The 25,511-nt window shown below is 49.3% G+C and overlaps 1 protein-coding gene and 1 long non-coding RNA gene across 2 annotated transcripts; both read left to right on the forward strand.

Moving 5' to 3' along the window:
* Nucleotides 1-3,143: 3,143 nt before the first annotated feature.
* Nucleotides 3,144-17,554, forward strand: LOC140255808 (uncharacterized). Its single transcript, XR_011904552.1, has 3 exons — nucleotides 3,144-3,260; nucleotides 11,614-11,734; nucleotides 16,729-17,554. It is a non-coding gene; the product is annotated as an uncharacterized lncRNA (long non-coding RNA).
* Nucleotides 17,555-18,753: 1,199 nt separating this feature from the next.
* On the forward strand, nucleotides 18,754-19,920 carry FOXE3 (forkhead box E3). Its single transcript, XM_072343614.1, has one exon. The coding sequence runs from the start codon at nucleotides 18,754-18,756 to the stop codon at nucleotides 19,918-19,920; it is 1,167 nt and encodes a 388-aa protein (XP_072199715.1).
* The last annotated feature ends 5,591 nt before the right edge of the window (nucleotides 19,921-25,511 follow it).

The raw sequence follows: 25,511 nt of genomic DNA on the forward strand, positions 1-25,511 counted from the left end.
AGCTTAGCAGCAATTGCATGTGAAAATCTCAAATCACTAGGTGTTAAACAAGCACTGACCTGTTATGCCTTGGTGGAAAGCGAGTGAGATGAATGAGGAGGGGAGTAAAGATGCTTATGGAAGTTCAGTCAATTCTGCTTCACTAATCAGACTTCAGCTTTAGATATACATCTATCCTGTGCAGCAGCGATGCTTGTATTTAATCTAGCTCATCTTTTCACAATTATGCTAGAGAGAAATTCATACAAATGCTTTCCCTGCCCTGAAGCTGGCTCTCTTCCCTTGTCATTTCCACCTGGAATTCCAGGAGCTGCAGGGCCGAGAATCTGTCTTTAGGGTAAAGCTGTAGAAGCCAAGCTGAGCAGAATGAAGACAAATGGAGCCATTCTTGTGGAGAGCTAAATGCACAGCTCTTTTTTTTTCACTGTGAGCAGCAATGCCAGGCTACTTTGTCATCCTGGTTTAGAACTGCATTCAGACAGCAAAAGAGAAATGTTCTCTTCCCCCACAGATATTTGGCAGAAAGCTCGCTTTTGTCTAAAATGCTCCTTAAGCAGAGTGCAAAACATTCAATCCTAAACCAAATACCAGTTTGACTTGTGTTCTTTCTTTCTTATTCACAAATAGGAGGTTTTGGGTCAGTTTCATGTAATAGCTGCTGTAGCGAGACCCAAAAAGAGGCAAAAAATGAAAGGCGCCATCTCAGAAGATATTATCTGTTTTATTCTGGAGGGCTTTTTAGCACAATGCAGTTCCTTTATGGTAAGAAATGGCAGAGGCCGCCCAATTGCTTGGTCAGCTGTTAGGATAAGTGTAATGATATGTGATGGTACGTGGAAATGGTATCTTATGCAGCAGATCTGCTTGTGGAAAGCTAAACTGTGCTCAGCCCACTTCTTCATTTGGTCCTGTGAGATGTAAAAAAAGGTGCTTTGGAATAACTTGTCAATTGGATCAAGTCTTAGGAGTGAAGCTTAATCTACCACAGTGGCTTCAGGGACTGCTAGAATCTCTCGAGGTATTTGGAGGATGTAATGTGTGGTGGTGCTCTTTCCTGGCTGAGCACAGAGCGGTCTCTTCAGGTGGATGCTTCAGGCATTGCCACTATTGTGGCAGCCAGACCCAGCTGAAATCACCAAATATCCTGATGTGCATGGTGCATTCTAACCCAGATACCTCTGTTGCTGGAAATAGGGATCATTTTACTGTATTCTCAGACATCCCACAAATGTATGCGTGTTCTTTAAGAAAAGTACCAGGATTTTCTGCTAACTGCAGAAATTCATGACGGATTCCTTCAGCATCTGTCATTTGTTCTATAAGCAGCCTTCATTCAAAAGTCACCTTTAAGCAAACATCGAGACTGAGTAATTTAGCTGTCCCAACGTGACACGCACATCTGCACTCTCCTCAATAATGATGTTTGACACACGTGCTTATATTTGACTATTAGTGAGAGGGAGAGTCATTTCTGTCTAGCTTGTAATCATTCATAACGTGGAGAAGACAATGTTTGGAGCCAGAAGTGAAAAGCTGGCTCGGGTTTTTGGCTCCACTTTTTTTTTCTGGGGGGGGGAAGCGGCCCCAAAGGCTTTTGGAAGAACGATTTTTGCTCACAAGGCAATTGCTTCAGTGTACCACAAGGAGGGGTGCAAGGTTCGCACAGAGGAGGCTGCAGATTGGAAGTGTCACTCATAGGCTGTGCGATGTTTGCTGTGGTTTGAAAGACCCTTTTACTTAAAAAGCACGTTTATCATTTCAGTAGCATAACTTCGTTTCTTTATGGGATTTTTCCTTATTGTTTAGGGACAGCTTCCTATTGCAGAGAGATCTGCTGTGCTGGTAATTTAACAGCAACGAATGTCATGCTTTCTTTTTTTTTTTTCTGTCAGTTTATTTAGTTCTATCTAATGAAAACAACTAGATAGGGCCAGCTTAATTAGTGTGGATATTCTGTGCCACTGCATTTACGTTAGCTTTGTCACCCTCATCCTGGAGCAAAGAGGCAACTTTACAAAGGCTGGATCTTTCTGTTAGTAAAGGAGTCATGTACCTGCTGTTTGAGCAGCTCATAGAACCACAGAACAGCTGGATTGAAAGGGATCTTAAAGCCCTCCCAGGTCCGACCCCCTGCCGTGGGCTGATTGCCCCCCAGCTGCCCATGGCCCCACCCAACCTGCTCTTAATAATCAGGGATGTGTTCCTGGTCTTTTCATCACAGAGAGCCTCAGAATCGAGCTTTGCCCTGGGCTGGCAAGGGAGAAAGAACTACAGGTGATGCTGCTGGGAAAAGCCAAGCGCTAAGCATCCAAATCCAATTTACAGGGCAATTTTAGAGGAAAACATCTGTAGCTACACAGTTAAAAACCTCAACACACAGAAGCTGTGGATGCCCCATCCCTGGAGGTACCCTAGGCCAAATTGGATGGGACCCTGGGCAGCCTGATCCTGGTAGGGGGCAACCAGCCCACAACAGAGTACTAGATGCTCTTCACTGTCCATCCAACCATGTGATTTTACCATACAGACTATTTAACTCCTTCAACCATGGCTACAAAGATACAATAATACCTGGTTATCCTTCAGCGAGGAGCGATAATAAATTAATAAGAACATCATTTAATTAAAATAAGGCACAAATGACCTTAATTATAAGAAGAAAAAAAAGATGATAACCTTTATTTTGAAAACTAGTTGAAAAATAACTCATCCATCAGCTGACAGCGACAGAAATTCCTCCAGGGAAAGGAGATTTGAAGAGAGCAGGTAGGTTCCTGCCATCTGAGTATACAAAGGGGCAACGCAGCAGCTAACCACAGTAGATGGGAGGCATATTAAGAGACTTAGTTAACTTTGTTGTTACTCTTCCATCACGAACCATGAATTAACTCCTGCGTTATCTACCCTGCTGTCCCCTCTCTGAACACAGTCCCCCAAAAATGGAGAAAAGAAAGGGATATAAATGTGGGGTGAGCCCCACAAACAGCTGAGGAAGTGAAGCGTGCAAATAATGATGAGGTCTTTGGCAAAACCCCACAGGTGACAGTGCAAACACAGGGTAATGCTGATGAGCTACTGATTGATTGCTGTAATTAGTCCCAGCTGGGCGCATAGCCCAGGTGCTCAGAGCTCTGAGGTGAGTTCAGGGCCCCACTAACTGGTTCCCCTGAATGTAGTGTGGAACAATAGATGCGAGCACAGAAGGGGAGCTGTCATTTTTGCAGACCCTACTTTAGGAACCATGGAAGGAAAGAGCAGAGGTAAGAGCTCTGGCTTTGGTTATTGCTATATTGCTTTGCTCCTAGATGAGGATGTTGGTGCCATTGGACTGTCCCACCTGGGCTGTGTTGTTTGGGGTAATGTGCTGGGAGTGTCTGAGCAGTGCCAACAATGTATGGCTGAGTTCCTTATGTTTTGTTGTGGATTGTGAGAGCACAAAACCTGTAGTGGACTCCCCTTCCTCATGTAGTGAATGCCCCAAAGATCCCAACCCACTGAGGACTCTTGGGGGGGCAGCCCCCAAATCTGTTCCTTTAGGGGTAAGACTGCAGGCAACCCCCATGTCCCCAGGTGTGATGCTACCACCCACAAGGCAAAAACTAAAAATAAGAATATATTATTTATCTTTTTGAAGGTGAAGAGAGCCCTAAGCTGTTCTATTATTTAAGGCAGCTGCCTCCCTCATGTGACCTCTGTGTGCCTGCTGATGGTTGCCTGCCACTGTGGTTCAGACTGGACCCAAATCCCCTCTCCCTCTTTTTTTCTCCCCTGAAATGGGAGCTGTCATCGTGCTGCTCAATCTTTTAAGTCGGCTGGAATGCTGCTTGTCTCTCTTGCTTAATAAAAGCAAAAAGTCTCTAGGAATCTGCGTGAGGTCATGGCTGTGTTTTAAGGTGTGCTCTCTCTTGTTCTTTGCTATTTGCCTGGTTTCCTTTGCATTGGGATTCAGGTGGCACATTACCCATGAAATAGTGATAAAGTGGAGGGAGCAGAAAAGCTTGTAGGGCTGTGAATATGCCAATGAAGTCATGGTGGTCCCCACATAGACACCCTTTGGTTGGAGGGGAGTAGCAATGGGCACTGGGGTGGCTGCAGGTCCCCCCTTGGGCAAGAGGAACCCCTGAGGTCTTCCTTTTAATCCTGGGCTGGGTGATGGTGGGTATTGGCCTCTTGATGCTCTCCAATGGAGAACACAATTCTGAATCTGTGTAAAATACTCTTCATAAAGAATGAAAATCCACCAGCAGCTGCTGGGAAACCCTTGGGGTGGACCAGCTGTGCTGTGTCTGGTGAGTGTGGGATTGATGCATTGGTTAGACACAGGTGTGATCCTTCTGGAACAAATTCTTGCAGCTGGCACTTGTACTTATTGAGCTGTGCTCATCTCTTAGGGCCACAAAGCGTGGCCTGCTTGATGGGGGCATCTTTAAACAAATTGGTCAAAGGGTGGTAGTGGAGAAGAAGCTGCCAACAGGAAGGGCAAGTTTCAGAGCAAGGTGATGCTGTGGGGGGGGAGGAGGGGAGGGTTGATCACCAGAGCGTGCTTGAAGCAGATGGCTCCAGCAATGACACTTGACTTAGCATTGGTGAGAATGAAGAGGGGGTCAGTCTGGCTCCAGATGATACCTGGCGACTTGAGGAGAGGAAGAACCACCAGTGTGTGGTGCTGATCAGAGGTAACCTGGGCAGGTCATTCAGAAGATCTGTTTGCTGGACCAGAGAGGACAGAGCAGCAAATCCTTGCTGTTAACCTGAAGCTGCCAAAGCTCTTTGTTTCATCCTTGGGATTTTTGATTGGGCAGCAACTTACAGTACATATGAGTGGGAAACCTGCTTTTCAATACATACCTGTATCCATTGGTGTAATATGGAAATTTGTGTATTCTTAAGGTAGTCACAAAGGCGTATCAGTTCATTGATATTTTCAGTGATGCTTTGAGATGATGTCCTGAATAGGAGGGACTTGCTGAATAAGCAACCATTGCTTTTCTTTGTGAGGAAACTGTTGTGTTGTACTTGCAGAAATGACTTCTGCTGCCATGTTTTGTCTTCTGAAAGCAACACAAGCAATAAACAAACAATAAAAGCATCTTGGACATGACGCCTATTTGTAAGGAAAAATCAAGTTTGCTATCATGTGCGTTGCTCAGTTTACTTTATATTAATTTGATCTCTTTTTGGTGTGGCCTGATTAGTTCCACATGTTTTCCCCCAAGGTTTGGCCAGTAAAACTGCTGCTCTGAGTCATCAACTAGATAAATAATTGGCAGCTTCAAGGGCCCATCTCCTAAATCACTCTGCAGTTGCTTGTGGCCCTTGCAGATCCCAGTTGCTTGTGCACTCGAGTCAGCTGTAAAATCTAATCTGGGCTTTCATGGGCCCCAGGAGCCCAACAAACTGCCGATGGAGGAGCCTCACGTCAGCTTGTCTTGGCACGTCCACTGGAAGAACACAGCATGCTGTGGGGACTGCGCTGCTGGAGCTGGTATTTAGGGCTGGGCAGCCAGCTCCAAATGGGCACCTGGCAGCTGCACAAAGAGCTGACACCAAGCCCTGTGTGGTGGGGTTTGGTTTCCTTGGGTGACCTGCCCATGGGTCACAGATGGTGCACTGGTACCTACTATTGAATAGGATCATCTGACGTTGGGTTGACCTCATATCTTTGTCTTCTCCTAACGGAGCCACCAGTCCCAGGTCTGGCTGGCTGAGCTGCAGCCTTGCTTGGTGTCCTGCACAGCATGGTAGGTGTTGAGGAGCGTAGCTGCCTCCTTATCATCAGTGCTGGGCCATGCACGCATATTGGTAGATTTAAGATGGATGTAAACCTGTTCTTCATATGTGACTGTACTGTTTATGAGAAATACTTCACTCTGCTTGTACAAAAGAGGTGCTGGCCATAAGCTCTCCTGTCCCAGCTGGTCATTTATGGCTTGGGTTATTTTTCAGGTGTGCTATGTGGAGCTTGTGGAAATAGATCCAAGGTATAATGCCATCGTGTTAGAGTCCTGAGGGTGCAAGGGGAGCTGAATGAGGTGCTCCCTTCCTTTGTTTTGGGTTTGGATGGTACCAAAGGCAGGGGAAGAGAGAGCTCAGCGGTGGTGTCTGAGCTCGAGGAAAAATAGGGTAAGTCTGAAATATCATCTTCAGAACTGGTTCCAGGCAGCTCAGCAGGGAGGCACAGCTTCTGCTGGCTGGAACAACAAAGCAGCCCAAGTGCTTCTTACTTCTTGTCCTGGTTCTTGGCTTGTGTTAGCTGTAATCAGGGCACGTGTGGTGCCTCAGAAAGATGGGCATCTTACTGTAGGGACTAACCCTGCTTGGCATGGTTCTGTTGCCTTTTACCCTCTCCATGCTCCCATGCTTGCCCAGGGGGAGAGCTGTTGGTAAGCGGAGTGGTTTTGCTTCTTGAGAGGAAACAGATTGGAAGATGCCTTTTGTTGAGTCAATGCAACTGGACAAGATGAATTATATTTTGCAGTCTGACTTAATGTTTTAAAGCACGTTGAGTATTTTGTACCATTATAAAGTTTTAGGAGCCCTATTGCAGATTTTCTTTTAAATAATTTATTTGCTGAGATTTAAGAACTTTTCTCATAGAAAATTCGCCATTCAATTTACTGCATGCGTGTTATTATAGGTTTTATTTTCTAACGTGAAGTGGAAGCAAGCATCTGAAATCATTCCTCTCCTCCTGACAGCAACATCTGTAAAACCTTAACACTGGGAGGAGGCAGGAACCAAGAGATTTATAACCCCCCGCTGAAATATTGGAACGACCTTATTTCCCAGCAATTAGCTCTGCTCAAAACATTTTTGTTTCCTATTAGAAGCAATCTACTAACATTTACATTCATGTGTTTAATAGCTGTTGGCCATCTCGGGATTCCAGCAGGCAGGAGGGAGGGATGTGGGCTCTGAACTGCAAACTGTTTGCGTTGCATCGTGTGTTGTGTTTGTTGATAGCGGTGAAAACATGCATTATGCTGCACTCGAGGACGGGGATGACATCGTTTGGGAAACAGAAGGGGTCTGGTCTTTGGCCAGATTTTCTCTACAGCTCCAGCGTACCAAGATGAGCTCCAGTGAGTTTGTTGGAGGGTGAAGTTTGGTCCTGCTGAAACTTGTAAGGAGAAGTGGAGTGTGCCTACATGTAAGGTGCTGCAGGAATGAGAAAGGGCTCTGCTGGAAGTGATGGGGGTGTTCATTGACAAGCCAGAGAAAGGCATGCGTCCAGCCCAGCGCCTGGCAGATTATTGCCTGTGGGCTTCAAGAATAATTGAACTTAAAAAGTAGGAGCACGATGTCATGGGATGAATCTGAGAGCTGGGCTTCAATGTGAGGAAATAAATGCATTCACATTCATAGTCCGTGTGGGAAGCTGCATCAAACATTGTGACAGTGTTGTCTAGAAGGAGGAAGAGTAAGAAATGCCCGCTTGCACCTTAGCTTTGAGAGCAGGAAGATGAATGCTGTATCGAAATAGAGTCCTGAGTGGATCTGAAAAAGATGAATGGTTTAATTGTTGGAAAAACACTGTTCTAGAAATGTTGAAACAAAGTTGAATTTGAAATACTGAGGATGTTTGAGGGCAGCGTCTTGTTCCTTTGTTTGGAAATGATTGATTTGCCTTGAAATTTGAGGGGAGGGATGGTTTTGGATATTATTAACTGGCTGTGGAATGTGCAATGGGCAGCATGGAGAAGAAGCTGTGTGGGGAAAGACTGTAACCTTGTGCATGAGGGATTGTCACTCTTGGTGTTCGATGGGATCGTGTTGTTTCTTTTTGGGAGTTATCACTCGGGAAGTTTTGCTCCAGGATGGATAGCAGATGGTGTCAGCTCAGTTGTTTTTTGTTTTGTTTTGTTTTTAAGTACGTAGATGATTCACTTGATTGGCTGGATAAAAACCAACAAACAAACCCAAACCATTCCTGGCCCAACTGCTTCCAGCTATGCCGCAGTTGGCCATCCCCTATACTGCACTGTTGTGACTTCTATCGGGCTGTGCAATTAGCTGAATAACCAACCAATGCTGTGGAATAAAAACTGCTGGGGATGCAGCAGGAAACTTGGAACTGCAGGCACTGGGGATGGCAATTTCTTAATATGATTTTACCTTGGAAGCTGCTTTATACAGGCACAGATATGAGCAAAACCTAGAGATGCTCTGCAAGCGAAGATGCTTTTCATCTGTAAGCACTACCTAAGTGGATGCAGGATGCTTTCTGACACCACCCAGTGCCACCAGCTCCTAAGAGCACCTATGGCTTAGGTGTGCAGTTCCTCTCATCCAGCCTGGCTAAGCACAGGAGGCACAGACTCAAGTGGTCTTGTGGTGGAGGCAGTGGGGTTTGAACATGATGATCTGCTTGTACCATAGATGGTGCTGCCATGGCACCAAGGCATCTGTCAGAGGATGCCTTGCTTCTACCTTTTCAACAGTGGATGGTTTGGTGGAGAAGCCATCATTCACACATGTTCGTTGACTGAAAGAAGCTGCTTTTGGGGTTGTTGTATGTGTGTGGGACCGTCCCTGTTCTCCTTCCCTGAAGGATGGGTTATCTTGCCACCCACCTGCAGGCAAGTTCAGCATGTGGAATTAGCCGAGGTTGGAGATGTGTGCTTGCACATGTTTATTTTTTCATTTCTTTTGAAACAACGATGCTGTGGTGGCTGACAGCTAATTCTAAATTTGGGATACCTGACATTGTAATGAGAAAACAAACCTTCCCTGCACTTAAAATGAGTGACGGGGCAGGTCTGGCCCCAGCAACCTTCAGAACTCATTTGACCTTGCAAGCAGAGCTCCTGGGCTGACTGACAGCCCTTTACAGCCGCATTAGAGCCAGGCTGACCTTTTTTTATCTGGGGATTCACCTGGGAGACAGCAGACATGTCCAGGGATATTAAGTCTCAAGCTGAAAATGTTTGCTCAGGTATTAGAGGGAGAGTTAATTTAGACTGAATGCCTCTCGGTGGCACCAGCTCCTGCTCCAAGGGACAATGCACCCTTTGGCCGATGACAGTCAGAGTCTTTCTTTAGCAATTGGGCTCCTTAGGGTAGAGATGGAGTGGAGCCACACAGTCTGAATTTCCTTTTGTGTTTACTACTTTGGGATGAAAGTGAGCCCGGGTGAAGGTGCAGAAGCAAATGTTGCTTCTCACTGTGTCCCTGTTGAGGCTGTAGCAGGTCTTTCTCGTCTGCTCTTTGGGTTGATCTTTGCTACCACTCAACCTTTATGAACGTGTATGCCTAAATGTGTGGCGTGTGCTAGATACTACAGGGTCCACGGGGGTGGTTCTCTCTGTGAAGTACATGGGGAGGTGGTTATTGCTATACTCCAGCAGATGAGGCATTGTGGTGGGCTGCCAGGATAGGAAAACAAAAGTGGAAATGTTGAAAACCATGAGCTGAGGCAATTGGTGTTGACAGAGCAGGTGTCTGTGCTGTGACGTCCTCCCAGGTCACAGCGCTTCCCTTCTCAGACTCCTTCCTTAGAACTGAAGGCCAACTCAACCCATAAGTGCTGTCTGGGAGCTCAGTACAGCATAGACACTGCTGTCCATCTGTCCATGCTGAGCAATCCCAGTCTGGGCACTGAGCCCAGCATGCAGCAGTTTAACAGCAGCTCCTGCAGCCTCCCCATGCTGGCGGGGCTGGGATTGTGCTGCTGAACTATTTATTTAAGAAAAAAAATATTATCATTTCAGGCGTCGGCAGCATGGGCTGCATCAGCCATTGTATCAAAGATGTGGTTTTAATGCCCTTTCCTCCGCTTAAATGCTATTTGCCTTCTCCTTCAGGCAATTGAATTTAAGAAAACTGCTCACCCAGGTTTGGATGGGCAAATCGTCCCCTCTGCACACAATTCCCAGGAGGAGCCAGCTCTGCAGAAATGCCAGGAGCTGTCACTTCAGTGCACGGCCCGGCTGGGCTGAATGGATTACCCAGCTCTGCATCGTCTGCTCTTTTATCTGTCCCACAGCACTGGGAAGCCAGGAATAACCCCCCCCCAGGGTCCCTCTGAGCAGCAGTTTCTGTAGCTCAGGGTCAGATGGTTGTTATTGTAGCTAAAGGTGTTTAACCCCGATTGATTTTGACAAGCCCTCTTAGTAGATCCCCCAGTCACTTATTGGGTTTTCAGAGGAACGTTGTCAATGTAAGGCTCTGTGCTCTGACCCCAGTGCTGCTGACAGGGATGTGGCTGTACCAAATCATAGAATCATTAAGGTTGGAAAAGACCACTGAGATCATCTAGTCCAACCGTCAACCTGTCAAACCTACCTCGATGGATGGAGGAAAAAATCCCTATTGATCTTCAGGCCAAAGTGTGACCCTTCCAATGGACACCTTGAAGGTGGCAGAGACAGGCTGGGATGCAGTGCTGCTGGTTTAAGGAATGGGAGCCATGAGGTCCCCCACCCTTGGGGCAGCTACAGTTAGGAAAGATCCAGGTTGGCTTGTTGGCTGGGTGGGAACGTGCGGCAGCAGCTGCCAATAGTGGATCACAGAAGAAAAAGATTACGTGCTATTTCTGCATGCCCAAACCTTGTGTTTATGACCAGTGTGGTTGAATTCCCAGCCCCGAAGCCCTGCAGGCTGGGGCCCTGGCTGGGCAGACAGGGAAGCTGTCCGGAGCCTCCTGTCTGTGAGAAACGCCAAGCGCTGAGCTCTGAGGCTCACATCCCAGAGATGATGGAGATCGTTTGGAAGTGAATGGGAGTTACGTGCTTAAGTAATCTCAGAGGATCTGCTTATAGCAGCACTGGTGATTTAAAATATGTATTATTTATGTATTTATTTATTTCTTTATTCCTAAATGCAGCAGTTGGGAAAGGAAAGCATTACATGGCAAAGAAAATCACTGCATCAGACTAGAATATAAAGGTGGTATGAGGCTAACGGTCACTGGGGCTGGGCACTGTGACTCTTACACACACAAACATGGGTTTGCCTGGAAGTTGCTTTGGGCAGCAAAGCAAAGCAGCTTCCTGGAAGCCCTGTGAGCCCCGTGCTTTGCTTTTACATCACTGTTGCTCGGCGATGGCATCCACGCTGCCTGGGGTGTCCGATGCTGTTCCCAGCCAGCAGCCTCGCAGCTCCTCTGTGATGCTCGGTGACAAACACGCTGTAAAATAGTCGAATTGTAACATCCACCAGCGGTGTGTCAGGCCAAGGGGGAGCTGCCGGTGGTCCTTTTTTGTTGCCAGTTGTTTGAAAGTCCAATGAACTTCAGTGTTCTGCCGTAACAAAGGCACTGAATGTGCTGTTTACAGCCAATTCCCTCATCGTTCAACGAGCGGACAGGTTTACAAGCCACTTATTTAAAAAAGAAGAGGCCCTCATTAATCAGCGGCGCTTTTATTGTTTCTTAATCATTTGACAGCAATTCAGAACCATTTCTTGTTTTCTATTATGGGCCTATTTGCAATGCTGGTGCTCGTTCCCTATCTACTATCTCTGAAGATGATTTTCATGTTGAGAACTGCTCATATTCTTCCAAATAAAGGATGGTATTTATATGGAGGATATCTCTTTCAGATGACTGCTTTCAAACAGCCAGTCTCTTGCCCTGTTTGGAGTCATTAACGTTTTTTGTTTGTTTTATTGCAGGCTCTTTTAGCTCAAACCTCCAGAAATATGGGCAGCAGAGGCTGCTGCTGTAGATGTTGGAAACAGGCAGTGGAGATTTTGGCAACTGGTGTCCTGAGCATCTTTGAGGAAGTCACCAATGGTAAGGAGCTCTGTTTTACTGATTTGGGGTGGATATTGGTCATGTGGAGAAGCAGCTCTGGTCCCTATGCTTGTACATGGGGTGGGGACAGCAGTGGAAGGAGCTATTCTGCTCCATGCTCCATTTTAGGGACCTGGTTAGTAGGCAACCTTGGTGGAACGTGGATGGTTGGATTGAATGATCTTAGAGGTCTTTTCCAGTCTTAATGATTCCACATACTGGTGGGCTCTCCCATGCTTCTGTAGATATGGAGCTGGTTGGTTCCAAGCATAGGACTTCTTATACCACAGCCTTGGTGTTTGGCAATGCGCCGTGAGCTTCTCTATGATTGAGACCTTGGAGTGAGCTCAGTTTGTGCTGTTTTCTCTCACCTGGCAATGCTGATGTCGATGCAAAAGCACCTGGTGATGGCTGGGGGTGGGTGATGGGGCAGGAACAAATCGCTCTCCTACTAGGGAAAGGTCATCTGTGGAGCTTTACAGACAGTTCTCCCTTCCTCTAAATACCCCCTTCCCCCTGGCTTTTTTATTTATTATTTTTATTATTATTATTCTTTTCAGTGTGTAATTGCGCATCAGCCCAAGTGCACTCAAAATGTGAGCAGGGTCTGATACAAGGAGGGTGAAATGAGATAATCCATGTTTTCACCATCCATAGGCCTCTCTTTTCACAGCCCGTGGGCCGTACTTTATTAGGCTGAGCAGCTCTGGGCCTGCAAGAAAGAGGAGGACTTTCTCATCCCGATGAGAATGGGGCAGTGAATGGATTCCAAGTGTTTACTCAGCATTTGTCTCGTGGTTTATCAAAGGCATGAGGAGGAGGTGCCGACAGACCTTTTGTCCCGCTGATGTGTTATGACAATGTTCCATGAATATGCAGAATGGCAGAAGGGATTAGAGCCAGTACAATTCCCCTCCGGCACTGCTTTTTTTCCTCTTTTTTTTTCCCTCTTTTTTTTTTGGCCTGGGATGTTCAGGGGTTTAAGGGTGACCTGCTTGCAGTCAGGGCACTAAACATCAGATTTCCCTGTAGATAGGGGTGTAAAAATCCCACACTTGTCCAAAGCTGTTAGCGTCTAGCTTGAAGGTTGGGCTGCAGTAGTTGCTGCTGCTCTTTATGAATCTCTGCCTGGCTGAAAGCTTTGTGTTTTAGGAGACAGGGGGATATTGGGGTGTAATTAAAACCTGAGTCAATCAGTGACACGTGAAGCACAGGCCAATGGTGATGTGGCTGCTGCCTTTTGGTCTGGGCTGTTGGCATGGACTGTTGGCAATGCATTGCAGTGCTCTGCTGCATCTCAAAGCCCTGGTCCCAGAATTTCAGTGCTGTGCAGCCAGAGGTGCTGGCATCAGTCAGTGATGCTCTCCACACGTCCCTTTGTACAGGTTACTGAGTTACATGCACCTCCAAGGCAGATGATGGATATTTTCATCACAGGGAGGTGGGAGTATTGGGTGTAAGCCCATGTTTTCCTCTTGTTTCTGATCCTCTTCCTCTCTAAGTGATGCTGTTGAGCAATGGTCAGCAGCTGCCAGCTCCTCAAGTGCTTTTTGTGTTGTTGGGCAAAGATGTCCCACCTGAAAAGCACCAGTGGTTTCCTAATTCGTAAGGCTCTTTCCTATCCTGTTTCCCAAGTTGTTTGTCAGGGATATCTCCAGATATATGGGGGAATGGTGACTCTGTATCCTGCTTGGGCCTCCAGGGACTCTAGACCATGGGGTCTCTGCTTCTGGAACAAGACACTTGCTGAGCATGGGGCTGCAAAGTTTGCTATTGGGGAGTACATAGGGGAAACAGCACTGAAAGAGGCAGAGCCTCCCAGCAGATGCTGGCACTGCACTGCTGCAGCATGCTCAGCACTTGCTGGAGTCTCTCTTCAGCCCCTCAGGAACACTGGCAGTGATTGACTTAATGAATTTTGATGCAATCAGCCCAGTGCCGCTCTCAGCTGGTGTCCCACGAGAGCATTTGGCAGTGGCTTTAGTGTCTGCTGAGCCCGTGCCCACTGATGGAGGATATGTGCTGCTATTTGCTTGGTTGTTTGGTCTCCTTTTGCTGGAGAGATGACAGTGTGTCTCCAGTAGCCAAGGTTGTGCTGACATCCTCTCTGTGGGCTCTGGCCAGCACTGGGCTGTGCTCCTGGCAACTGGTCATCATGGACCCGAAGCTTTTCAGGCTTTTCTCTCAGGCAGCCAAGTTTTTGAGATTAGCTTAAAATGAAATAGGGCATCCATCCCACCTGTCTGCTTTTTCACCACCATGAGCAATGCTAGGTCATTCTTTGCCTTCTGCATTGTGCTTCGCAATGAGGGCTTCTCAACCATGATCCCAAGGGGAAAAAGAAACACCAATGAAATGTGAACAAATCCTTCCTCCTCTGAGAAACCAGTGATGGAAACATGATTGGTAGTTCTGGTATTGGAGGCCAGTCCCTGTCTGCCAGGATGCTTACAGCAAAGACACCTGCCTGTTGAAAAGCATTCCCTGCTGCTCTGCTCGTTGTCCATCCCCTGGGACTTTGTTGGCTGCCCACATCCAGCCCAAAGCTCCTTAAGGGGACAGCAAGCAGTGGAAGAACAAATATCAACTGCCAGCCCTTGGGGCTTTGTGGCTCTACGAGGCAAAGTCAGCTCTGTGTTGGTCTATGGGATTTCCTAACACAAGTTGGGCAGGCCAGTGACCTGAGTCTTGGTGCTGTGGGGTGAGGACTGTGAGCAGAAAAAGCTGGTTGTGGAGCAGCTCTGGGAACTGCAGGTGTGAAGATGGAAAGCCAACAGGAGATGTTGGAGATCCAAGCCTCTCTCACAGATAGGTAGAGGCTGGCATGGACTCATCCAAGCAGAAGCAATTAGGTAAATCCCACATGCTGATGAGCCAAGATGCAGCTGGATTTGTATTCACTGAGGCAGGATCAGTAGTGATGGGTGGGGATCTCCAGAACTAAGCAGCAATGGGTGAACCACAACTGCTTTCCCTGTGCACCCAACTCTTAATGGGATCTGTTGCTGGTGCCAGCTGCCTTCCTGCATCCAATGCTGCTGAGATATGGAGGTTCCCATCCCAGGTGGAGGATCCCATTGATGTCAGGACTTCAGAAGGGGAGAAGATTTCTGTGTACCTCCAAAATAATGAAAAGATTTCTGTGTTGATTCTCCCAGCCCGAAGCAGTGCTGGGCAGGGATAGTTTTGGCTAGGAGGAATGTGAGACAAACACTGTGATTCACAGTTGTCCGGTCTGATTTGAGTCTCAATTGCCTCTCTTGCCTTATCATGGGGAAATTATGTGATGAGCAATGTCCTGTTGTGGCTGAAGACCCTTTTCCTGAAATTTCCTTTTGCATGAAGTTTTAATCATCCATGGGATGCTCTCAAAAGCAGATGAGGTCTCTACAACCAAAGCCAGGTTATCTCCACTCCAGACAACCAGCTTCTTCAGCAGCCACAGATACATGACAAGATGTCCCCACTTTGGGCATAAGGTCTGAAGAACATGGAGGCAGATGTCCTGCTCCTGGCCTCTTCTCCTGCCAGGCTTTAGGATGCAGGGCTAGGATACTCTCCAAGCGAGCCTGTGGGCTTGGGGGAAACATCACACCTGGTTCCACCACCTCATGAGCATCTCCGTGTGAGATCCTTCCTTTGCCTGCACCATCAGGATGGGACTGACAGAGGTGCCTGGCCAGGCCAAGGTGGATTAAAGAGACTTTGTTTCTAAAGCATTTTAAGCTGAGTGAAAAAACCCAACCTGCCAGCCTGGCTGCAGGCAGATTGTGTGGAAGGTACAAGACAGAGGGAAATTCTCCATGACAGAGGTGTGCTTCTGACCTAAGGGGAGGGAAAAGGCCATTATATTTGGAGTGAATGAAATCACTCCTGGCAGGAGCATTAAGCAGAGGAAAAAGAAAGTGGGTAGGAAGCAAGCAGGGTGGGATTTCAGCTGTCTGCCTGGGCTTGCAGCTAATCAGTCTGGTGGTGAGAGGAGGGTAACGGACCTGATTGCCTGTTTCCATGATGGAAATGCCAAAATTCCATGTAAGAGCCTTGCAGACTGACCTGGCAGGATGGCAGGTTTTAACCATCTATCTCACGTGCTCTGTGAAACCTGGACAGTGTGCATCAGGGCTCTGATGGGAAGGGATGGTCTTTAAGTGGGATGCTGGGGTTCCTTGCAAAGATCTGCTCTTGTAGGGGTTGTTCCCAGGAGCTGTGATGCAATGGGAGTTTCTGCAGAGTTCTCCTTACCAGGGCTGGGAGCAGGACTGGATTCAGACAGCAGTGTCATGAGGGCGGGAGTGGGGATGGGTCCAACTGCTTCTATGTCAAGGAAGTACTACCTGGCCAGCTTTCAGCAAAGGAAACCCACCTACTTTGGGCTGTTGCTGAAGTATTTCAGTGCCAGGCTGTGTGTAGTGGCAGCATCCCCAAGAAATCCCAGCTCAGGTACAGGGGGATGCTTTGGGCTGCTTGCTGCAGCAATTGGTGGGAGAGGAACTCCCACCTCCTCAGTCCTATACCCATAGCTTGTCCCAGGGTGGCTGAGGTACAGAGGAAGTGTGGTTTGCTCCCTCTGCACAGCATTACTGTAAGGAGAGACTCATCCTGTTTGTGTGGTTGCCATCTTTATTGTTATATCACTCTGAATGATAAAGCACGTGTGGGAATTAGGGTCTGTCCGTTTTGGATTTCCTTGCTCAGTGCTACAACTCAGTCTGTTTCCTGTCTGTGTGCTCCTGCCCACCTCTGCCTCACTGCTTTATCCATCTGTCAAAACCAGACTGACATCTGGGTCCCAAAGCTGCAAGGCTGGGAGTGGTGCAGTCAGTCCCAGAAGCTCCCAGGTGACCCCACACCAGCTGGAGTCAGACTGAAGTCCAACAGGGGGCTTCTTCCACAATGGATACAATTACATCAGAGCAGGGCCTTGGGCTATGAGCACCCCTATGGGGTGGGTCTTTGTGTCCTGTTGCTCAGATGAGATCGCTTTTCCTTTGCAGGTGCAGGTAGCTCTAGACCCAGCCATGGTGTTGCATTCTCACCTCCAAATCCTTTTCTGATGTTTAGGTCACTAAAACAAAGAGTAAGAGAGTGGTGTGATTGCTTGTGGGACCAAATGAGAAAAGCTTTGCGCCCTTTAACTCTTTTTCCTCTCGAACTGCTTCTTGCTGTATCAAGACGCGTACTGCACTTTGTCTCTTCATGAAGATCTCACCTCTGTGAGCCTGCAGAACTGGAGGTTTCCATCCCCCACAGAGTAACTGGCCATAATTCAGACACACACAATCAAATCAAATGCACACTCTTGGAGAAATACGTACCTGTGTCTTTTTTCCCCTGGCTCTGCTGGGGTGAATGAATGGCCCCTGCTATGCTCTCTACTTGCTGCACCGACACTGAAGAACTGTCTTCCATTTAAGCAGAACAAAGCAATAAAGAGAAGAACTTTTCTGTACAGCAAATGCTCTGCTTGCTCATGTTGTTGTCTGCATTTGGCAGAAGGGACATGGAGGCAGTTTACATGATACTACCAGGAGGTGAGTGGCCAACCAGGAGCAGACTCATCATGGCTCTATTGGACCACATGCTTCCCTGCCTGAGCCCTGAAAAGAGCAGGAGGTGAACTATGAATGGAAAATAAAAGGAGAATAAAACCACATGCAGGCGCAAGTAAGAGAACAAGCGATGGTGAGAAGCAACTTAGGTGATGAATTCTAACTTGGGCTGTAAAATAAAACCGCCAGGAAATTCTTAAAGGAAAGGAATGGAGAATCCTTTAAGAAGAGCTTGGAAAAGGGCTTTTAGCTGCTCTGCTATTGGAAATACTTCCAGCTAACGTGCAAAGCTGAAGGTTGTGCTTTTTTCATTTTTTGCTGCTCGTGGGATGGGAGAGATCTGTCAGCACATTAATGGCTCAGGCATCTCCACCTGTCTTAGTGGGATGTGGATGTGTACCTATATATCAAGCTGTGATGTGGCTCTAAAACTCCCCCATCTTGTCCATCCTGCTCTAGTGTAGATGGAGCGTGAGGCACAGAGGAGACGTGGAGTGGCAAACTAAGATGCCATGAAAATCCAGGGTGTTTTTGGTGCTGATAGAGCAGCCCCCAGCCACAGTATGGGCAGGGCTGACCATCAGCTCTGGAGTGTGTGGTCTGACATGAAGAGTTCCAAGTGTTTTCCCTGAAACCCAACAGAACTTTGAGTGTGGTGCACACCTTCAGCCTCAGCCAAGTACAGTGATGGAGAGGACCCCCTACCTCTATACACCCCCATAATGACTTCTCTGCCAGGCAGCCCCGAGCTCTGTGCATCCCTTCCCACTCTCCCACGGGGAAAATGAAAAATCCACGTCTGGTTTCCTTACCTAGGAGATCTCACCAGGAGGCTGCAGGGGAATTAAACCGGGGCTTGCGCTGAGCAGAGCACTCCAGCTCTCACTGCCGTTGTGTCCCTGCCCGGATGAAGCTATTTTCCCAAGGAAAAAACAAAACGAAATTCAAGCAGTGCGAGGGCTCTGGGTGCGGCTTACCTGCCCTTGGGATGGGGGCCGGCTGTGGGATGAAACTCCCCCTGCTTTGGTCGACGGGACTCGTCTGATTTTTGTTATCATTTTCTTGGAGGAGAAATGAATTAAAAACTAAGCGAGCGCCCCGGAAAAATCATCCAGCCCGCTCGGGAGCGGATTTCCCCTGCGGGCATCGCTGCCAAAGAAAACCCCAGTGAGAAGCTGGAGGATTTACCCGTGGGAGAACCGTCCCGTCCACGGCCGCCTCCTCCCCCCCCCACCCCCCTCACCACGGCCCCCGGGGAGAGGGGCCGGGCTCCGCACGCCCCTCGGGGTGGGCTGGGGGGGCGGCCACCCTATATATTGCAAAGCAGCTCGGGGCCCTGCTCCCCATTGCCGGGTGCTGCCGCCGCTCTCATTCCCCTTTTCCCCTTCCCCTCCCTCTCCCTTCCCCCTTGGGCGGGGGGCTCTTTCTCCTTCCGCCCCCCCGCTTTACCCCTCACCCCTCCGGCCGTATATGAACGCGGCCGGCTTCCCCTGCCTGCGAGGCATGTGCACGCTGCCGGCGGCCGGCCCCGCCGCTTCGGCCAGCCCCGGCTCCCCCGGTCCCCCCCGGGGCTCTTCCCCCGCCGCCCAGGTGAAGCCGGAGCCGCGAGGTGCCGGGAGCAGCCCCCCGCTGCCTCCTCCTCCGCCTCCCGAGGAGCCGCCGCCTCCCGCCGGGGGCCGCCGGAGGAAGAGGCCGGTGCAGCGGGGCAAGCCGCCCTATTCCTACATCGCCCTCATTGCCATGGCCATAGCCAACGCCGCCGAAAGGAAGCTCACCTTGGGGGGCATCTATAAGTTCATCACCGAGCGCTTCCCCTTTTACCGGGAGAACCCCAAGAAGTGGCAGAACAGCATCCGCCACAACCTCACCCTCAACGATTGCTTCGTCAAGATCCCCCGTGAGCCCGGCCACCCCGGGAAAGGCAACTACTGGACCCTGGATCCTGCTGCTGAGGACATGTTTGACAACGGCAGCTTCCTGCGCCGGAGGAAACGCTTCAAGCGCACCGACATCACCACCTACCCCGGCTACATGCAGAACTCCAGCGCCTTCACCCCACCACCCACCATCCGCCCGGTGGCTCCCACTGCCCCTTACCCAAATGCCCTCTGCTCTCCTGCCTACAGCCCACAGCTCTCGGGCACTGTCTTCCATCCCTATGCAACTGGGGTGGCACCGCCAGCGCAGCACTCGCGGATGTTCAGCATTGACAGCCTGATCAGCGGGCAGCAGGCCCTGCAGCCTTCACCACCTGCCGAGCTGGCCCACCCATCACTGGGCTTAACTGGGACTGAACTAGCCCCTAGCTGCTCTGCCAGCACCTCGGAGCCTCCCTGCTTCCAGCCGCAGCCTGTCAGCCCTGGTTTGCTGAGCCGAGCTGGCCCCAATGCTTTGGCATACCCCTATGCAGCCTCACCACCCCATCTACCTGTAGGGCAGGGCAGCTACTCACCTGGCAGCCCACAGCTTTATGGGGCTCCCAGCAGACTGGCGCTGCCCACTGTGCGCCCCACTGCCTGCCCTGAGCACAACGAGCAGCTGCTGGGGCTCCCTGCATCCCCCCTTGGCCAGTTCAGCTCCAGCAATGCCTATGGCAGGCAGCCCAACTTTACCGCCGGCCTGGAGCGGTACATGTGATGGGACCAAGGATCCCATGGATGGATGCTTTAAGGATCCTGTGGATGAACGCATGAACTTGTCCCCATAGTGGGAACTGAGTGGGTGGGATGAGAGGGTCCTGCTCTTCGGCTATGTGCAGACACAACCCCATATACATGGTGAAAGGGACCAAAATCTTTCACTGTTAGAAAAGACTTCTTTTTTAAATAAAGCTTTTCCTTCTAACTTTGTCCAGTGCTGCCATTCCCCTGCTCCAACCAGACGAAATCCTCTGCTCGCATTATTGTGCCACTGCTGCAGGACTTGTACTTTTAGTGATGCTTTTTAAAGCTATTTTACTATGGGCTTTTATATATATATATAAGAGTGAATAGGAGCTAAGTGCTGCCGGACTGTGGAAAGGATGCAGCTGAGCTCTTCATCACCAGAGAGCTGCAAGGTATACCTTTCCATGGGCACAAGAGGAATCCCTTGCAGGTGATACCTCTATTTAGCACCCCAAGTTTGGAGATCAGAGCGTCAATTAAAACCCAGTGCATTCACTGCCCAGCCTGGTGCTCTTTATTTATAGGACTGTCCCCAGTTCCCAGCTAGGTGGTGAGGCAGGTGTTCCCCACTGTTGGACTGTGTCCCTGTACTGGGAGCTCTCACTTGTGCCTCTTCATTCCTTTATCTCATGTGTGCTGTAAGAAATGAATGTGGGGTTGGTGTGGAATGGAAGAGAAGAAACTGCTTTTCTCCAGGCTGGGGCTGTGGGCTGGTGGTGCACAAGGAGGCTCCTAGGGGAGCCAAGTGCTGTGCAATAGGAAAATGGTGGGGTGGGCAGATGGTGCTGCAGTTCTCTAGGCTTGGTGCTGGGACCCCTGATGCTGTGCTGAGCCTGCTCTTCCTCAGGCCCACTGTAGCCTTGCACAGGTGGTAGCAGAAAGACAAGGCTTGGGGAGAGTGGATGACCCCAACCTGGTGTGTGGTCCACATGTTGGGGTGCAGCACCCAGCTGCGGGTCCCCCAGCACCCCACAAGCAGCACACAGCTGCCCTCACTGCAGGCTGTTAGCCAAAGAGGCTGCAAAGTACAGGGACCAGACCCCTTTTCTTCTCCCTTCAGATATTAATCCCCCCATGCTACAAACCTCTGGCACTTGTATTGTGATTGTCATTACACTAATGCCTTAAGAGTGTCTTCTTGGTTAATGTATCCCAACTAGGATTTAAGCTTTCATTTCAAAGCTTTGTTTACAGTTACGGTGAATCTAGCAAATGAGTAGGATTAAGGTGTCATGTAAAGCATGAGCTGTGCTGAGACAGAGTAGTTTTAAGCTTTGTAAAGTTTATACCTGTGCCCTTCGCCTGTTTTAGCGTCTTTTCAGTATATGTGTTTCATGAAAAAGAGGGATTTGAATGAAACAGGAGTAATTATCACCCAGATTTGGGCTGTGAAACCGAGTCAACTTCGAAATCCTCTGCTCTTTATTTAGTAACATCCAGGGACTTCAGGGAACATTAAGTAATGACATGCATAACCATCCCCATCCAACCCACACAAAAAGCCAAAGGCAAAACTTTCTTTGCTTTCTGCTATTGTGGGATGAGCGTGATCCTTTGGGATCAAGGGTGCCAAAGAGGTTGGTCTGGCACTCAGGGCCATCGCAGGTGGCTTCTTACAGAGTGGCCCTTAGAAAACCGGACTGGATTCAGGTCTCTTATGATTAAAACCAGAAACTCCAACTGTTCATTGTGCACTTGGGTGCAAACAAACAGAGCTTTAGCTGGGATTGTAATAGGAGTACATTTCATGAAGGACTCGTTGGTCCACCAGCAGTGTCCAATTCTGTCTGGTTGCTGCCAGTTGTCCACCACCAATCCCAGGGTTGGACATTTTAGATCATAATTATTTTATGTAATGCTTTCTCCCATGTGAATGCATCATTTGGAGAGGGTCAGTAGTTTCTCCATCTTAAAAGGAAAGGTCAGGACTGAGCTTTTAAACCCAACCAGTGATGGGCAGTGGGTGGTGAATGTAGTGCAACCAGCAGAGATGGGCTTTGTTGGCTAATGAAAGCTTGGAGCAAATCGGTGTTGGGCAACCAGGGCTGGCTGAGCTCTGCGTCTTGGGGGGCCAGGGTTGCATCTACCCCCTCATACTTAGGTCCCTTATATAACGCCACCCTGACCTCGGCCTCTCCATGAGTGTGACCTGACGATCAGATCACATCCCACAGCCATTGTGTCACTTCTGTCCCACCCCGGGATCGCTCTACAAACGAATCCAGGAGCTCCATCAGTGCTGACCCCGGGACAGGGGCGAGGTGGCCCCGAGTGACATCCCCCGTGCTCGGGCCAACACTGACCTCCAGTGGAAATCCCTGGCAAGCCGCTCCCGACCGGCTTGGGGGGGGGGGCTTACAGAGCCCCCGAGTTCCCACCACCCCCTCCCTTCCACCCCTCTCCCCGCTCCATGCTGGGCAAGGGGACCTGAGGGTGCTCCTTGTGTACCTCTGTGTACCTTGTCGGTACAGAGCAGGGTGTCACGGAGGCTTGGGGCACAGTCGAGACCAGAGGGGATGGGATTCACTCAGAGTCATTGCTCAGAGCAGTGGGTGGGATGCAGCCTGCAGGCTGGGAATGGGGACCTGCAAGCTCTTGGGAGAGCATCCAAGGGCCATTTATTTCCCAGCCTTGTCACTGAGACTAAGAAGTTGTAACATTGCAATAGGACTTTTGTGCACCCTGGCCTGTGGTACCTTGTTGCTGCACAGAGGAAGGGTGCACCTGAGCTGGCTACGTACACACCTGGGAATGCTAATTTCCAATTTGCATCAGCCCTGATGGCTGGAAGGAAACAGCGCATGATGTTGGAGGAATTAATTTACCAGTGCAGGTCAAACACATCATTTTGATTTTCAGAAAGATGCCTTGGAGCTGCTCTGAGGCTGTAGGATCTTGTCCAGGTGTCACTTGGCCATACCCCCAATGGAGGTGATGACAGCGAGCACGGCTTTACCTGCTGCACTGTGGGCAGCACCCACGAGGTGGCAGCCAGGTGACACCTGGTCAAGATCCCACAGCCGCAGAGCAGCTCCAAGCAGCATCTCCCCAAGCCCTCTCTTTCTGGGCTGTCTGCTGCTTGGATTCTCCCTCAACTGATGCTCACCCTCTAAGTATAATTGCAATACAAAGTCGTTTCAGAATAGCGTGCAATAGTGGCTAATTATTTGGAACAATTATACATAACAAAGACAGAGCCAAGCAGCGAGAGGGCTTAATTGTCTGGCCAAGCATGAAATAGCACCGGATTATCGCGGACAGGGGGAGGGGACACAGTGCAGGAGAATTGCCCCATAGAATAGGCAGGAATCCTGTCTGTTTGGGAAGGCAAAGTTTATTGAAGAACTTGAAAATTCCTCTTTGAAGCATCTTCTGAAATACGGGAGAAGACATGAAAAGGATAATGACTCAGAATATGGGCTTAGTGCACAAATCCCCGTGCTGATGGACTCCAGGCCTACAGACGTTTAAGCACATGCTTAGATTTTAAGCACATGAATGGTCCCCTTTGACGGCTCACGTGCTTAGAGTTAAGCTCAGGCATAAGTGTTTGTAGGATTGGAGCCCAGATTTTTCTTATGACGAGGCTCCTCTCTGCAGTGATGGGAAATACAAGCTTCCAGAACGATGCAGTGCTCAGAGTACCCACTTCAAAGCAGAGGACACCCAAATCTGTCTCTGTGTGGGGACGCCAGCATGTGGATGGTGAGGAGTAGTGCAGGCAGGAAAGGTGTGGGGACAGCACAGTGCCACACAGCTCCTCTCCAGGTGCTCTTTGCATAAGCATACACCTGCTTCTCCTGCAGAGTAAGGTTTCCCCATAACCTTTCCCCATTTACATAAGCGTAAACTTATACGTATCTTATATAATCTGTCCCCATACTCAGATCTAGATCACAGTTTTTCAGTTATCTTTAGGGCTGGATAGATTTGTGTGCTTGGGATACAGGTGTTTAGTGGGGCTGACCCTGACCATAGTAGGGTGCAAGACCCGTGGTGCTGCTGTCCTCACAGACTCCCACTGTATCACCCAGATCCAGAAATGCTAATGGGGAGGGTGCCCACAGCAGCCATGCTCACTCTTGGGTTTGGGACCGCTGCTGGCTGCCACTGGAGGGCATTATATGATACAGGCACTGTGTTACATGCCCACTTTGTACCTCTCCCAGAGGCAGGCAGGTGCATGGAGTGTGGGAATAACACATTTCCTTCTCCATCTTCCCATCCAAATGCCCATGCCAGGGGGTGTTTTTGATGGTGGCCATGGGGAGGAAACAGCCCAGTGGTGGCCCTGGAGCACTCACTGTGATACCTCAACACATCACCAGCCCCTCACGACATGCCTGTGCAGCAGCCCAGAGCAGGCTGGAGGATTTTCTCCAAAGCCAGAGGTTAATTATCCTTTATTGGATAATTTTCAGCTGCCAGTCCTGGCGATGAAGGGGATTTCCTCTAGATGGCACGCTTATCTCTGCACAGCAAGCGGTGCCGGCAGCCTGCAGCCTGCAGTGCAGCAGGGTCCTGAGCCTGCGGTTGGTCCAGGGGACAAAGAGATTTGAGCCCTCATCCCACTCCCATCCCCAGCTGCAGCCCAACCACTGCCCTGCTGGACCCAGGCGATGTATTTTCAGTGGGATATTTTACCCTGATGCTTTCTGCCCTCATTCTAAGATGCAATTGTAAGTTGGCATCTAGACTGGGTTAGTGGGATGGTGTTGGCTGGGTGATGCTGAGCAGAAACCAGGTCAAGAAATGTAAAGCCAGATGTGAAGCATCAGCCTTCCTTCAGCAGCCCTCAGTACAGCTTCTGCATGTTAACAGCTTTCCTTCTCTCATCCCCTGTTCAACTTAGGACAGCAGTTTCTTTTGGTGGTATAAAGAAAAACACAAGGGATGTTCACAATGATCAGGAGCTGTCAGGGATGGATTTCTTGCATATTCTTTTTACCTATTGTGCACCTATTTCATAGAAATGGAGAACTGCCCCCCGCAGTGCCAGGCTGTAGGATGACATTGTGGTGTGGTGAGGAAACAGTGGGGCATTGGCACCCACCACAGCCATGTGTAGCAGTGGAACTGAGATTGACCACAGCCCCAGGCTGTTCTGGTGCTCCCAGCCTTGGTATTTTCACTTGTTTGCATCTGATGAATTGTCCACCAGCTGTACAGCCTCTTTGCTGCCTGGCTGTCCTTTGCTGGATAAGGGGATGAAGTTAAGGTACTGGGCTCTGCTGCTCTGCATGGCCTCCGGTGAGATGCTTCACCTCCCTTTGCAGACTTCAGACTTTGTTTATTCAGCTCCTTCCCATCATGGGAATAGAGGAAATCAAACCTGTGCAGTAGCAGTGTTACAGTTGCCAGCTGAGGTCATCTTATCTGAAGCCAAGAGGCAAAACGTGTCTACGAAACTATTTGCAGGCAGATCCGTAGTTGTCCATGTGTATGTGAAGGAGTGATCATGTACAGGATTCCTCCCAACCTCATCTCTATATGAGGACTGCTGGATACTCCCACGTCCAAAGAACACCCAGAAAAAAAGAAAAATAGGTTTCCTGGGCACGT

This window comes from Excalfactoria chinensis, chromosome 8 (assembly GCF_039878825.1).
Source record: "Excalfactoria chinensis isolate bCotChi1 chromosome 8, bCotChi1.hap2, whole genome shotgun sequence".
NCBI lineage: Eukaryota > Metazoa > Chordata > Aves > Galliformes > Phasianidae > Excalfactoria > Excalfactoria chinensis.